This window comes from Lycium ferocissimum, chromosome 9 (assembly GCF_029784015.1).
Source record: "Lycium ferocissimum isolate CSIRO_LF1 chromosome 9, AGI_CSIRO_Lferr_CH_V1, whole genome shotgun sequence".
Lineage (NCBI taxonomy): Eukaryota > Viridiplantae > Streptophyta > Magnoliopsida > Solanales > Solanaceae > Lycium > Lycium ferocissimum.
In genome coordinates this window covers 29,126,916-29,138,087 of record NC_081350.1, presented here as the reverse complement: position 1 = coordinate 29,138,087, position 11,172 = coordinate 29,126,916, and the positions used below count along the sequence as shown (strand labels likewise).

Sequence of the window (11,172 nt, the reverse complement as noted above, 5' to 3'; positions counted from 1 at the left end):
ATGAAGAATCTTGAAGGAAGGTATTGGAGAAGAAAAAGGAAAGGATTGGAAGTTGAATACGCTTCAAAATCTTTGAAAATATGAAATTATTCGAACAAAAATACACCAATAGAATGTAAAAACCTATCCAAATACAACTTCCCCAATTTTCGCAACAATGGTTAGAACGTGGTGAAACGTGAAGGAAGCTAGGGGAGAAAAAAACGGCAAGGATTAAAGTGGCTGGAGAGAGAATCAGACTAATTAATTGAATAACCGTTAAACGTGGGATTTGGGAATAGGGGGGAGTGTTTTACGCGTGTATTTGGCCTAGTAACTAGAAGTTGCTGATATAGCTATGTGCAGTAATTTTAAAAAGTACTTTAGTTACTATTTATAAATAATTTAAAGGGTAGTTATTATTAATAAATATGTCTTAAGAGAAGCTACAACCAGTAAAAATTCCTAAATCATTTTGTTAGTAGCAAAAAAGAAGTTTACTTAAAATTTCAGATATAGAAATGTATGGAGAAGTATAATTTTTTTTTTCCTTAGACCGCTGGGAATATAGACAGTTTAATAATTAGATACTCCATTCCAAATCTGAAATTAAAATGAGTTCCACAGAAAACCCCTCCACCACCGGCGCCACCGTAACAACCACCGTTGACGGCGGCCTTATCATCTCAACCACCGAAACAATACATTCATTTCTCACCAAAGCTTCCTTAGAACTCGAACTCTCAGATGACCTGAGAGAACTCGCCTCTTCCCTTATTGATAATCCGACGTTACCGTACAAACATCTGAGATCAATTTGGGTCGGGTCAAACCCGTCAACCCGACCCGATCTGATGGGTTTGTTATCCGGATCCAAGTTCGTGTTTTGCAGTCCGAAACCCAGAGAAAAAAGTGAGGAACTTAAAGAAAGGTTGAGGAAACTTGAAGAAATGGCGGAGAGGAAAGCGTATGATGAATTAGTGAAGGATATTACTCCGAAGAAAGATGAGGGTGAACCCTTTTCGTCTTATAAAGATCAAATGGGCTTTGGTAAGTTCCTTTTTCTATTGGTATTCTTGATGTTCTATTTTTAGGGGTTGTTTGGTATTGTGTATAAGAATAGTACACTGAATGGGGTGTATTAGTAATGCTGAGATTATTTTTTATCGACTGTTTGGTTTGTTGTATAGGAATAGTACCGATATTAGTTATACATAGGTTTGCTATGTATAAGGATACTACTGATCGGAGTCGGCTATTAAGGTGAGAATTGAAAAGAAAGCTATTTTTTTTTTTGAACTTTTTTGAAAAAAAATTGAACTTTCTTAGTACAAAGAGAGAGAGAATGGGTAGTTTAGGATTTTCTTTCCATTGGCATTCTTGAAGTTGTATTTCCTAGTTACAATTTTAATGACATTGTGTTGGAGGGAAATCGGCCTGAATGGAGCAGAATGAATACATAGGATTCATAGAGACAACCCCAAATTAATTTGGAATTGAGGCTTCATTGATATTGATTAGCCAAGAGAAAGCTAATTTTTGGGAAAAATTTAAACTTTCTAAGTCCAGTGATAGGGATAGAGAGAGATAGTTTAGGAACACTTTTTTTGCCATGTCAGCATTTTGTGTCTGATAGGACAGTTTTTGAATAGATTGAGTGTTCAATAGGAACAACCCTAAGTTTAGGTGTCTAAGTGAAAACTCTTGCCCACCTCAGGGGATTCCCGATGGGTTCAGCCAAGGAAAAACGTATTTGTACATTTGACAAGGTGTTGTAAAGGAAGATTGAGTTAGAACTAATTTAGTATTGAGGCATGATTCATAATCAGACTTGTTGTTTGCATTTGTTTTGGCCACAAAATTTCTCTCAGCTTTTATGGCTATTAAGCAGTTCTATCTTCGAGGCAAAAACATGCAGAAATCAATGATGTTTTATTGGAAATTCTATGTCTGATCTGCCGTGCAAAGCTCCAGTTTCTTCAAAGGTCTAGCTTTGACGGATATATGAAAAATTGATTTCAGTTAGTAATGTGATCCTGTTCTGTCTTGTTCTTTGTTGTTTGATTAGGGTTGCAAGTGTTTCTTGCCTCTGTATAGATGATTCTCTTCAGTCGCGTGCGCTGAGCCTTGTTTCTGCAAGGTCTTTTGTTGTGTTTGAAGATTTAGTTGTTACCTCCTTATGGTGTTTGACGTGGACAGAGAAGTTAAAATCTTAATTTGACTTATGTATTGTATTTGTGGTAGCTGAGATAAATATTAAGAATGGTTGAAAAGTTTAGTTTGATTGATAAAACCATGACATTGATGACTAGAATTTGAACAGATGAAATTCTTTATTCTTATAAGTTGTATAGAATATTGGAACAGTGTCAAGCATTTTGGAACGTCTTAAAATAGAAAAGGTGTCATGTATTGAGATAGATGAAGTTTCGAAAAATCAAAAGAAAAGCTGAGCCTGCGAAATATTTTTATCACTGTGGGTGGAAAATAAAATAGCATGGATAACTCATAATATCACGAATGGATTCAACTACTATTTTAACTTGTGAGCAGACTGATGTTGTCTTCTGGGGGACAGGAATGACCGAGCGATCTTTTTAAAAATTTAGCATTTCAAGTTCCTTGTATAAAACCAATATTGGAGTAGGCTTCTTTCTTAACATGGGACTGCACATAGTGGTGGAGTTAATTGTATATTCCGGTGACCATTATAATGGAGGCAGAATAAATGGATCCATTGGTGTTAATTTGTCAATAGAGATGTTGGATGGAGAGGACTCATAAAAAAATAGATGTTGGATGCAGAGGGGAAACTTTCAATGCTAATTTATAGAGATAGGTATGCAAGGGAAAATCTTGAAATTGGTGATACAATTTTTGTTTCAAGAATATCTGAAGGAATGGCTCTTCTTTTCTATTTTTCAAAACGAGTTGCTAAGTTTGATCTAACATGTAAAAGAAACTTCTGCATTTTGGTTTTCTTTTTCTTTATTTCCCTTTTATTTGTATTACAAGTCTTCTCGATCAATGCCTGTGCCCAGGCTTGCTGCATAGAATGTGGTACTTGCGAATGTTTTTCTTCTTTGCTTTTGAAGTTTATGTTTGTGCATAGAGAAAGAAAGAGAGATAACTCTTATTGAATAAAATTATGAATGAGATGGTTTCTTTTTTTGGTAAAGATGAATGAGATGGTTTCTTATAGAAGGGTTAGATGAATAGGAAAAATTTCCTGATTACCGGAAATATTAATTGTAAAAAGATTCAGTAAGAATATTCTCTATAATATTTTGTACAACTATGGCATAAGGAATAAAATTTAGCGACATTCCACCATATAGTTGCATTAGTTCTCTTGGTGTTCAATGCGTACTCTCAATTTTAAGGTGGTGAAGCAACTTGATTTTGTAAATCAAAACTAGAAAGCTAAGCATAGTATCTGGAAAGTTACTATTAAAGAAGCATTTCAATTATATCGTTGCCGAACTGTCATAAAAAATAAAATTGATTTGGTGCCATCATCAAATAGAACTGAATGACGATGGTCCTGTGAATCCATGTGGCAATGGAGAAACATGCATGACACCAACTTGAATTGATCTTTAACAAAGACAAACATGTAGCCTGATTGGACAATGCTCGCTGACATGTCACAGTGTTGAAAACTTGAATGTGCAATGACATGACTTTAACTGTGTAATGACACGGTACTGACTATAGACCACCGATGTGCTGGGGGAAAAAGCTTGACAGGTAGGTGACATGGACCGACAACATCAGCACTAGACTGCATGAGACTCGTGAGACAGATCTCCAGTAGACTTGAGCTCTCTGGCTGAACGTGTGAGTGAGCGTGGAGAAAATTTGAAAATGAGATATTCCCATTCTGTTTGTTATAACGAGACAAACATCATGATGTTAGAATTGGGTCGGATGATGGAGAATATCAAAGATAATAAGAACTGTAAACTATATGAACTTTTAACGACATCTCTGAGGCAAAAGCTACTTAGATCGCTTGCAAGGTTATAGGATCTTTGCTATCACGTGAAAAGAGAAAATAAGAGGGAATATTCTTATTGAATTGGGTGATGAACGATGTAGGGGGTTATAAATGTAGGAATTTGTGCTGCGTAAAATAGTAAACTTGCCTGAGAATTGGGATTCTTATTATGGAACATTCATTAAGAACATTTTATGTAATATATATTCATTTAACCTATACATATAGAATAAAGTAGAGGCATTATAAACATAACTGCTTTGATTCTCGACTTTTAACTATGATTTCGCCTTCTTTTTATTTTTTGTTGAGAGAAGGTCAGTGTATAAATTTAGCACGAAATGTGCTTCAATATTTACAAATATAATCCAGCCTCCACATCTGTATCCTATCTATAACAGCAGGGATTCTAATGTACCTGTCAAAGATTTTGCTTCACTAATATTTTTCTGTAAACCAAAAGGAAAACAAAAGCATATAGTTGTTAGTTCAGATTCAAAAGAAAAGTATACAGTTGTTAGAGCTGGCTATACTCAAACATCAAGCATTCCTTTCCTTTCAAATAGTCCACTGGATTGTAGCTAGTATGGTACACCACCATTTCTGTTGCTCCTTTGGATGCGTTTACTGAACCAGCTTCTCAAAAAGTCAGTGGTACATCCTCACATTGTCTAATGCATGCAAAAACAGGTGGTTTATACGTTCAGGCTTCATTCCACATACATCTGGCATATAACTGGCAGATTTTCCTGTTTTAAGTATGCTTAATTTGCAACCAACTACGAAAAGCATGCCACTTTTGGTGGTGCTTTGTTCTCCATATGTTCCTCTATGGCTATGTATTACGCCTTTGTTCATCAACAGTCAAAAACATAAAGTGAGAGCTAACAGTGAAAGAACCTGAACTATGCATCATCCAGTATTCCTTTCCTCATTTCTGGACGAGGTTTGAAAAGGTTCCAATTATCTAATAAAATCTGTCATCCTGTTCATTAAGGCTTCTTCTGAAGCTTAAATTCCACTCATTCTAACTTCTGCATTCGTCAATTGTTAATTTCACATTCTTCCTTTTAATGAATCTAGTACTGGCGAACTTGGCCCAATTTTTCCTTTTAAGCTGAATGTTAGACAGTTAGACATAATAGGGTTTTGGAGAAAGTCCTCTTAGTAAATGTGATGAGTTCTTTTTAGAACTCGCCTCTTGCTTTTTGCCTCTTGCTTCTGTTTTTCTGTTTGTTTGCATGTATTTTTTTGTTGCGGAGGCCAGTGCTTGTTCTGTTTCCTTATCTTACTACGTTATTGAGTAGTGTAGCAATTTTTGGGATAGGTTCTAGTACTGACTGTTATGAGTTATTTGAACAATAGCATCAAACTCCTTAAGCTGCCTTCTTATGTAGTATATCATATCACCTGATTTGCTAATATCTACCGTGAGTTGATACAGTTACTGCATCCTGATTTGACGAAGGGAGTGTGAGAGAGTGTAATGATCTAGGTATCCCTAACTCGTAGATAGTGTACATGAGCTTATACTCTCTGGTCTCCACCAGCTTTTCTCATTTTCATTCCTCTTCCACTTGTTCAGGTTAAGTTCTCTGTTAGGATGTTAGGTAGCTCCTTTCTTTACAAGTTCCTTTAGAATCTAATGTTTGATTTGCAGTTTAACTCTCAGTAGTTCTGGTCCTTTGCTGCAGGTTTACATGTTGCTTTAACAATGTTCACTGGCTATCTGTTGGGATATTACGCATTCAGGGCCTTATTTAATCACAGTCCAGCAATGGTAAGTTCTTAAGTTGATTTAATCGTGATTCTATTTGACACAGCTTCCATATGTGGAGCAACTATATAACCAACCTCTTTTCCCCGCCCCTTGTCTATTCTATCTACTTCCTCCGGTTCACTACTACCTATTGAAGTTTAATTGGTCTTTATTCAGAGCGCTGCTGGAGGCATTCTTGGATTGGTCATTGGCATGCTTGTAGAGACACTTCTCTTTATTATTAGAACTTCAAGTATGGATAAAAAACCGGCTAGGAAAGCCACTTCTTTCACAACGAAGCAGAAAAAGAATCAGTAGGCTTCATCACCAGAAGTTGGTTCGTTCTAGTTTCCTGAGAAGTAGGAATAAACTTTTTGGTTTTCAGCAAATCTCATTTATTTCTCCTCCTGTGAATTTTTACGCTGTAAAAATTATGTATTTGTGTAGCTCATTATATGTTCGATATACCCACAAAGAGATGTTGTATTCCACTCGCAATGCCAAATTATTTCTAATTGGGAAGTTTGACAATCTTATGGAGTGGTAATTTCTTTTTATGTTTTGGCACCTGTTATACAGAAGTTAATCTTTAGTCTTGCTGGAATAGATCTGTTTAGATTTTCAGGATCTTAGTGAAGTGACTCCACTCCAGAATTTGGTCGGTTTGAACATCAGAGTTTTATTCAATGCACAGAAAACAACGTAGTTTGTTTAGTATTCACTTGTTTAATGCAAAGACTACGAGAAGCGTAAAATTGAATCCAAGCATGTACTTGGAGTGTTTAAATTGCTACATATGCCTTCAAGTTGTGTCAAAGGCAACTCAACCATAATTAAATGTTGTTACATTTGAATTTGGTACTGTATCTTTAAAGGATGAAACCTTAGCTCTGTGTAGTCTCTTTGGCCTTTGCAGTGAGTATTGTTTTCCTTACAAATAGTTTAATTAACCAGCAAACTTGTTTAAAATTAATTTTGTTAAGCCCTCAAAAAACGAGTAGTCAATTCGGCAATTATTTGTTTTGTGATGTTAAATCAGCAATGAGATCAATGAGAACATGTGCCACGTGATTAGCAAGAACACAAAGAAGACGTAAGGCGGTGGAAAGTGAGGTCCGACCGGAGATCAATTGCATAGCAATAAAAAGCCGGGAAAAGGTCAAATATACCCCCATACTATAAGAACAGGGCCAAATATATTCTTTGTTATACTTTGGGGCCAAATATATCCCTTATCCGTTAAAGTTGTTCAAGATGAACATCCGATCGTACGTGGCTGCCACACATTTGATGAGGTGGATGCCACGTGGCATGCCACCTCAACACCCCTAACCCATTTTACCCCTCTCCTCTATTTGTTTTTCCACCACTAAAATTTTCTTCTCCTCCTCCACCATTGCCACGATTACCGCCACCACGACCATCTCTATATCTAACAGGGGTTTGCACATGATCAAGGGATCCTTTTCACCTAGATGTTCAGCTTGAACATCAAGCCATCTCAGAATCATCTGCATTTAGAGAAAAATAAATGACAGAAAGAAAACGATCTTCTAATTAAAATTGAAGAACACGCAAATCATATTGCTCCTGGTAACTTAATATTATGAAATCCTAAGATCACAAAGGGGTTGTCCCCACATTAAAAATCTAACATTTCCCTTGTAGGTCGAATTATCCGTTTAATAACAAGATTCAATGGTACAGGGCTTTTAGAAACGGATGAAACAGAAATAAGGTGAAATTGGGAAGAGCATAGTACCTGTTGATTGATGGAGTCATGGGTATCAAAAGCAACTCAAATTGTTGAAGACAGTGCATAGCAATATCAATTACTACTAAGTACTTCATTTGAAATAAATAAATGTTCATTCCTGAACATAAACTAGATTGGATTGACATAATTTTGTTGAATCCTTTTAAGTTTGTTTCCAATGTGCTTGTGGCTAGTGACGATGAGGGGAAAATCAAGCATGGGAAGTAGTAAATTGGAGGAAGGAATAATAATCCCTGAGGGCGCGGTCGTGGGGGCGGTAAGTGGCAATGGCGGTGAGGGGAAGGAAATTTTAGTGGTGGAAGAATAAATAGAGGGGAGGGTGAAATTGGTTAGGGGTGTTGAGGTGGCATGCCACGTGGCATCCACCTCATCAAATGTGTGGCAGCCACGTAGGATCAGATGTCCATTTTTAACAACTTTAATGGATGAGGGGTATACTTAGCCCTAAAGTATAACAACAGGGGTATATTTGCCCCAAAAAATAACGAAGGGTATATTTGGCCCTTTTCCGATAAAAAGCAAGTAAACATACAGAGATTTTATATTACTCCCTTCGTCCCAATTTAAGTATCTAAGTTTGACTCGACCCGAATTTTAAAAAATAAAGAGAGATTTTTGAATCTTGTGGTCCTAAATTAAAATGTGTGTAATGTACTAAAATGTCCTTTGAATCTTCTAATTCTAAACTTGCCATGTATGATGTTTGAATTGTCAACTTACTAAATATAGAGAGAGGCGCTCTTTTTTAAACAAACCAAAAAGGAAAGTAAGACACGTAAATTGGGATAAAAGGAGTATTTTTATTTTATTTTATTTTATTTTATTTTTATATAGAAGCTATAATAATCTATTTTTACAACCAATAGAGTTGCTTAGAAGGGGTAGTCAATGCTATGCAGAGGCCAAACATGAAGGACATTTATATGTATATTCTCGAGTTAAATCATCTGTTTGAGGTGTTAGAAAAATGGAAAGTTGGGCATGTCAAAGTGTAATCATTTGTTTGTCTTGGATGGAATTTTTTTGGAGGGAAATAAGCTGGTTTTGGAGCTAATTTTTATTAAGGGTACAATGACCTTTTTACTCGAGTTGTGCTAGTTTGCGCCAACACGAATTGTGCCAGCACCCTTAAAAATAATATTTCTCAAAAGATATTTCATTTCAAGTGGGACAGGAAGACAACAAGAAGCCAAAAGAACCGGAGTTGCCTTACGTGTACCATCATGAAAATAATAATGGCTATTCATAGTAATTTTTTTTATGTAATTTCCAAAATATGTAAATTATTTTTCAAAAAACTTAAAGATTGCATGTTCGAGTCACGGTCAAAGTAAAAAAAAATTTAACTATAAAATTCAAATTGTATCACATAAATTAAGAAAAACCATTGTTTATGAGGAAGTAGAGTAATATTTTTTGAAAAGAAAGATAGTAATTTACATCTCATGCGCCACACGTGCGCCGCACATGCATCCCATGAAATAAACTTAGTTGGAATATGGCCAGTACGATTTTTCGTGATGAAATGTACACATCGTTGTATTTATCAATCAGTTTCTGAATAGCGCTAGTTATAATTTTTATATGCTTCGAATTGTTCAAATCTATTTTAAAATTTTCTTTTATTTCTAAATTAAAATATTATACCTTTTACTTAATACTCATTTTTTTCAAAATTTTAATAATAAACATATAATAGTGAAAAATGAGGCCCCAAAAATTTTGGTGTAGGTTTTAAGATCTTAATTTATAAACCTCATCTTGCTGAAATAGATCTGTTCAGATTTTCAAGATCTTAGTGCAGTGAATCCACTCTAAAATTTGGTCGGTTTGAACATCAAAAATTTATTCATGTACTGGTTTGTTTAGTATTCACTTGTTTAATGCAAAGACTGAGAGAAGCGTAAAAATGAATCCAAACATGTACTTGGAGTGTTTAAATTGCTACTCATGCCTTCAAAAATTTTCAAGGTAATTCAACCTTAGTTAATGTTGCTACATTTGCATTTGGTACTAGAACTTTGAAAGATGAAACCTTAGTATCGGAGTTGTTTGCAATAATTTTTTAATATGCGGAAAATAAACTGCAACCCCAAATAATATCTGAAGAAATATATTTTTTATTGATGAATTTTGCAGGTACAAATCTGTTTATTCCCTTGATTCGGCTTTCCTAATATTTCTCCGTAATTGGCCGTCAGTAGCGTCTTTCTTGAATGTAGAAGACATCCTTGTGATGTAGTTGATCTCCAAGAACGCTTGGCAGTTTGATAAAGCTAGTATTTGATGCCTTGATCTCTTTGTGAGTATCCCAGGCATTTATGAGATTTTCGAGATATGCTTTGATCTCTTTGTGAATATCCCTGAAGTTTATGGGATACTCGAGATGTCTTTTCAAGAGAATATGTGTCCTTTTATTTAGGCGTGAGCTAGGTTACGGTAGAGTAGCCTCCAAGAAACCTAACGGGCTTAGAGTTTGAAGATGGACTTGACTCGTCTTGTAGAGTCTCATAAAATTTCGATGTCCACAAATGCCCCCTAGTTCAAGGCTTGTCGAAGTGTAGACTTGCCGAAACTCAAAGGCGAGACTTGAAGTACCCATGAAAATGGAGCTTCCATCTTTGCTTCTGTGACTCCAGATATTGCATATTTGATTTGTGAGAGAAGAGATGAAGGGCAGATTTGGTCCCACTGGGCATGCCAATTTGTTTGCAACAAATTTTTAATACGCGAAAAATAAACTGCAACCACAAACAAAAGCTGAAGAAATAGAGATTTTATTGATGAATATTGCAAGTACACATCTTTTTATTCCCTTGATTCTTCTCTTCTAATATTTCTCCATAACTCGAGGGCCGTTAGTAGCATCTTTCTCGAATGTAGGAAGACCTCTTTGTGATGTATTTGATCTCCAAGGATGCCTGGCAGTTTGACAAAGACATTATTTGATGCCTTGATCTCTTTGTAAATATCCCAGACATTTTTTTGAGATATGTTTTGATCTCTTTGTGAATATCCCTAGAGTTTGTGGGATACTCGAGATGTCTTTTCAAGGGAATATGTGTCCTTTTATATAGGCATGAGCTAGGGTTTAGGGTAGAATAGCCTTCAAGAAACCCTAACGGACTTTAGAGTTTGAAGATGAACTAGTCTTCTTGTAGAGTCCCATAAACTTTCGATGTGCGCGGAAGCATTATACGTTTTCTCTTTGGCCTTTGCATTTATGTTTTAATGAACTTTTTGGCAAGCTCTCGTAGTAGTTATTAACTTATTATAGTAGTACAATATTTCTTTTCACCTGTTTTGCCTTAGGAATTGTTTGCAAAAGCTTAAAAGTAGAAAACCCAACTAGTTGTTTGATTTGGTAACGGAAAAAAAAAAAATCTGATTATAATTGTCTTGGTTAATTTTTAACTAAAAAAAAGTCAAATCGAACAAAATCGACCCTACATTACATGTATATAAATTTTTTATAAAAAAGATTTACTTATAATGTAATTTATAGATAGTTCTTAAATTTTTTAATAGTTTTTGCCTTTTAGCATAGTATTTAAAGCTTGGACTTAGATTTTGAATGCTCCAATAAATTTTATAGCCCCTAAATGTTAGTGGGCAATTCGCACGAATGCCCTTAATTTGGGGTGGTCTTTAATTTTT

General features: G+C 35.4%; 1 protein-coding gene across 1 annotated transcript; it reads left to right on the top strand.

Annotated features, from left to right (window-relative positions):
• Nucleotides 1–487: 487 nt before the first annotated feature.
• On the top strand, nt 488–6,362 carry LOC132030183 (uncharacterized). The gene is made up of 3 exons (XM_059419709.1): nt 488–1,029; nt 5,674–5,759; nt 5,916–6,362. Exons 1-3 carry the CDS (start codon nt 594–596, stop codon nt 6,054–6,056), a joined length of 663 nt encoding a protein of 220 aa, XP_059275692.1. The 5' UTR covers nt 488–593; the 3' UTR covers nt 6,057–6,362.
• The last annotated feature ends 4,810 nt before the right edge of the window (nt 6,363–11,172 follow it).

Bases quoted from the DNA above. Each gene is read 5' to 3' on its own strand.
- LOC132030183 (XM_059419709.1), top strand. From the start codon at position 594: ATGAGTTCCACAGAAAACCCCTCCACCACCGGCGCCACCGTAACAACC. The intron at 1,030-5,673 runs GTAAGTTCCTTT...CCTTTGCTGCAG, and splicing joins TAAAGATCAAATGGGCTTTG to GTTTACATGTTGCTTTAACA. The intron at 5,760-5,915 runs GTAAGTTCTTAA...GTCTTTATTCAG, and splicing joins TTAATCACAGTCCAGCAATG to AGCGCTGCTGGAGGCATTCT.